General features: G+C 35.8%; 1 protein-coding gene across 2 annotated transcripts in view; it reads right to left on the reverse strand.

Moving 5' to 3' along the window:
- LOC106876275 (receptor-type guanylate cyclase Gyc76C) overlaps positions 1-5000 on the reverse strand; it is a 484891-nt gene that overhangs the window by 23355 nt on the left and 456536 nt on the right. For both annotated transcript variants that reach the window (XM_089339543.1, XM_089339544.1), the window contains exon 16: positions 910-1050. In XM_089339543.1, the coding sequence (XP_089195669.1) occupies positions 910-1050 (141 nt within the window). The remainder of the gene's footprint in view (positions 1-909; positions 1051-5000) is intronic.

The following is a 5000-nucleotide window of genomic DNA, read 5'->3' on the forward strand; positions in this document are numbered from 1 at the left end:
GCTTAGGCATTATTAAGATGAATATAGAAATAGGCTTCTCAGAGAATTCAGTCTGTCTGTTTGTTTGTCTGTCTGTCTGTCTTTCTCTTTCCCTGTCTCTGTCTGTCTGTCTGTATCTCTCTGTTTGCGAATATATGTATGTATGTATTTATGTAGCTATCCGTCTATCTGTTTGTTTGTATGTGTGTATGTCTGCATATGTATATGTGTATTTCTCTCTCTCTCTCTCTCTCTCTCTCTCTCTCTCTCTCTCTCTCTCTCTCTCTCTCTCTCTCTCTCTCTCTCTCTCTCTATTTATAAACCTGAAGGTGCTGAAAAGTTCCAGGCTTCGTGTAAAGGAAAACACAGGAGGAACATTTGATTATGATGCTATTCAACATATTTCCCTAAAACATGTACTACATCAGTCCTTCAGTTTTCCGAAGCCCTGTAAAACAACTTGGCTGTTTGGGCCACCAAACAGGCCTTTCACGATATCCTTAAAGCCAAGAACTTTCCAGAAGCCATTCATGTATATACATACATACATACATACATACATACATACATACATACATATATATATATCCTGTTAAAGGTCTCCTCTTTGTGAATAAAAACATTTAATACACCATTATATTTTTTAAAAGCATTGTCTTACGACTTTTATTTATGCATGCAAACCACTGGTAATAATTATTTTAATTTATTACCCTCATATATATATATATATATATATATATATATATATATATATATATATATATATATATATATACGTGTGTGTGTGTGCAAATATATATAAGCCCACACACGCAAGCACGCATATATATATATATATATATATATATATATATATATATATATATATATATATATATAAATGTATAGATATTTGTGTGTATAGCAATCGAAAAGTGCCTTACGTACTTGGGTAACATTCTGTGAAGTAACATTTCGGTTTTCTTCTTTTCTTCGATCAACTGCTCAGTTCTTTCACTGACCAAATCTTCCAGGTTGCACTGGTACCGTTCCATGATGGCCATCATGTTATCAAAGATGTTTCGTTTCCTGTAAAAGAAGTCAACAGATTAAACCAGGTAGACACATTTATTTCTTTATTGCACACATAGACAGGACAGACAAAGGGATTAAGTTAAGTCGATTACATCGACCCCAGTGCGTAACTGGTACTTATTTAATCGACCTCGAAAGGATGAAAGGCTAAGTCGACCTCGGCGGAATTTGAACTGCGAACGTAACGGCAGACGAAATACCGCTAAGCATTTCGCCCACCGTGCTAACCATTCTGCCAGCTCGCCGCCCTTAAACCAGGTAGACATATTGGTCTCAAATTTTGCCACAAGGCAAGCAATTTCGCGGGAAGGTGTGAGTCGATTACATCGAGCTCCAGTGGTCAACTGGTACTTATTGTATCGACCCCAAAATGATAAAAGGCAAAGTCGACGTCGGCGGAATTTCAAGTCTGACCGTAAAGGAAAAAATAACGGATCTGATCAACGGAATAGCCTGCTCGTGAAACTAACGTGCAAGTGGCTGAGCACTCCACAGACACGTGTACCCTTAACGTAGTTCTCGGGCAGATTCAGCACGACACAGAGTGTGACAAGGCTGACCCTTTGAAATACAGGTACAACAGAAACAGGAAGAAAGAGTGAGAGAAAGTTGTGGTGGAAGAATACAGCAGGGTTCGCCACCAATCCCCTGCCAGACCCTCGTGGAGCTTTAGGTATTTTCGCTCAATAAACATTCACAATGCCAGGTCTAGGAATCGAAACCACGATCCTATGACGGCGAGTCCGCTGCCCTAACCACTGGGCCACTGCGCCTCCAGTAATAATAATACTATTAGCAATATAATAATAACGATAAATAAGAGGAAAAATAAAAAACGAAAAGCCATTTTATTGATTTCAGTTCATTATTAAAGATAAAATTTTAAAAAACCTTCTAAGATTTTCGATTATAAAATATACATTAACTCGGTAATTTTGTTTTAAAAGTAAAAGCCAGGTTCCATAACAGAAAGTAGATACACTTACATCGATATAGATACATACATAGATACGTACGTATACATACATAGATACATACGTATACATACATAGACACATACGAGCTGGCAGAAACGTTAGCACGCCCGGCGAAATGCCTAGCGGTATTTAGGCTGCCTTTACGGTCTGAGTTCAAATTCCGCCGAGTTCGACTTTGCCTTTTAATCCACTCAGGGTCGATGAATTAAGTACCAGTTGCGTACTGCGGTCGATATAATCGACTAGCTCCCTCCCCCAAAATTTTGGGTCTTGTGCCTAGAGTAGAAAAGAATATTTATTTCAAATTAAGGCGGTGAGCTGGCAGAATCGTTAGCACGCCGGGCGAAATGCTTAGCGGTATTTCGTCTGCTGCTACGTTCTGAGTTCAAATTCCGCCGAGGTCGACTTTGCTTTTTATCTTTTCGAGGTTGATTAAATAAGTACCAGTTACGCACTGGAGTCGATATAATCGACTTAATCCCTTTGTCTGTCCTTATTCATCCCCTCTATGTTTGGCCCCTTGTGTGCAATAAAGAAATTAAAAAATCGTTAGCACGCCAGACGAAATGCTTTGCAGTATTTCGTCTCCCTTTACGTTCTTATTTCAAATTTCGCCGAGGTCGACTTTGGCTTTCATCTTTTCGGGGTTGATAAATTAAGTACCAGTTGCGTACTGGGGTCGATCTAACCGACTGCCCCCACCTACCCAAAATTTCGGGTCTCGTGCCTAGAGCAGAAAAGAATATTGATTTCAAATTTCGGGAAGGCGGGAGTTGATTACATCGACCCCCAGTGTTCAACTGGCATTTATTTTATCGACCCTGAAAGAATGAACGGCAAAATCGACCTGGGCGGAATTTGAACTCAGAACATAAAGACGGACGCAATGTCGCTAAGCGCTTTGACCAGCGTGCTAACGATTCTGCCATAATAATGGTTTCAAATTTTGGCACAAGGCCAGCAATGTCGAGGGAGGAATTAAGTCGATTACATCGACCGCGATACTGAACTGGTAATAATTTTATCGACTCAGAAAGGATGAAAAGTAAAGTCGACCTCGGCGGAATTTGAACTCCGAACGTGAATTTGAACCCAAAACGAAATGCCGTTAAGCATTTTGCCCGCCGCGCTAATGATTCTGCCAGCTTGCCCCTTTTTATATCACCTAATTGTCTGGATGTTTTGCGTTCTTGTCCCATTTTTGCATTATATATATATATATATATATATATATATATATATATATATATATATATATGTGTGTGTGTGTGTGTGTGTGTGTGTGTGTGTGTGTGTGTGTGTGTGCATATATATATATATATATATATATGCACATATATATATATATATATATATACACACATATATATACATATATATACATACATACATACATACATACATATATATATATATATATATATATATATATATATATATATATATATATATATATATATATATATATATATATATATAATAAATTGTAAATGCGAAAATAAAAACAAAAACACAAAGGATTCTGCGGTACACGTGTTTCAAGTTTATAATTGTTACATCAGTGTATAATTGACAATATAAAGCTATCTTCAGCCGCAAATGTATTCTCTCCCAAGAATTATATCACATAGGCGTTATATATATGTAGGTCGATCGATCGATAGATAGATAAATAGGTAGATAGATAGAAGAACTATCGTTTCTGTTATTTCTCACTTTCATACGTCTCTTATTTCTTCTAATAAGAAATTTTCTGGAAGTCAGCTGGGGTAACGCAGCTACTGTTTTGTTGTTCTAAAATCTCATATAATAACACACGCAACACTCGGCTAACGAATCAGGAAATCATTGATACATTGCATCATATTCACACGGAATATATACCAAATTAACCAAACTATATATTCCCAAGAGGATTCTTAAAACAAATATTTATTGGTGAAAAATATGGTCCCAAGATACATCAGCATCTGTTTCAACAGACGATTTCACGTCAAGAATCTTGAGAACCAAATAGAAAAGAAACAGCAGAACTAATTCGGAATATATAGGTGTTACCATAAATTATAGCTTGGAAGTTGAATATTGTAGAATAAAAAGGTAAGAAAATTTCGTTGTTTAAGAAGTGAAGATACAACACCCACGCACACACACACACACACACACACACACACACACACACACACACACACAAATATATGTACAAACATATATATACATTCACACACATAAATGTATATATATATATATATACATACATTCACACACATATACACACACACACACACACACACACACACATATATATATATATATATGCATATACAAAAACACATACACACATATATACATACATACGTTCATATATATATATATATATATATATATATATATATGTATGCATATATACATACATACGTTCATATATATATATATGTACACACACACACACACACACACACACACACACACACACACATATATATATATATCAAGTTAAGTTATGTGTTGGTAGCCAGCTGGAAAAGAAGTTTTCTTGGGGATAAAAAGTAATAACATCGTCCTGCCTAGGACTGGCAACTAGTTTTTACTGCACATAGTTCAAATTTATAGAAAAACAAAACACGAAGACAGGTGTACGAAGAACAAGCAAGTGTATTAGTTTGACGCTCGGGAAAGTGTAAAAGTCTTTTACGTTTCGATCCTACTCTCTTCGACAGAAAGGAATAAGAGAAAATAGAGAGAAAATGAAAAAAACGTGTTGAGTTCAGTGATCTTTCGTTGGTGTAAATCGCTGTAATTTACTACATACATACATACATACATATATATATATATATATATATATATATATATATATATATATATATATATATATATTTCAGTGAGAGTGAGAGGTTGGTAAGTCAACCAACTATGGGATAGTCCCTATCCAATATACTGCTGATTTTTTGCTCGCTTATGTAT

The sequence above is a fragment of the Octopus bimaculoides genome, chromosome 22 (assembly GCF_046866305.1).
Source record: "Octopus bimaculoides isolate indiv1 chromosome 22, ASM4686630v1, whole genome shotgun sequence".
Classification (NCBI taxonomy): domain Eukaryota; kingdom Metazoa; phylum Mollusca; class Cephalopoda; order Octopoda; family Octopodidae; genus Octopus; species Octopus bimaculoides.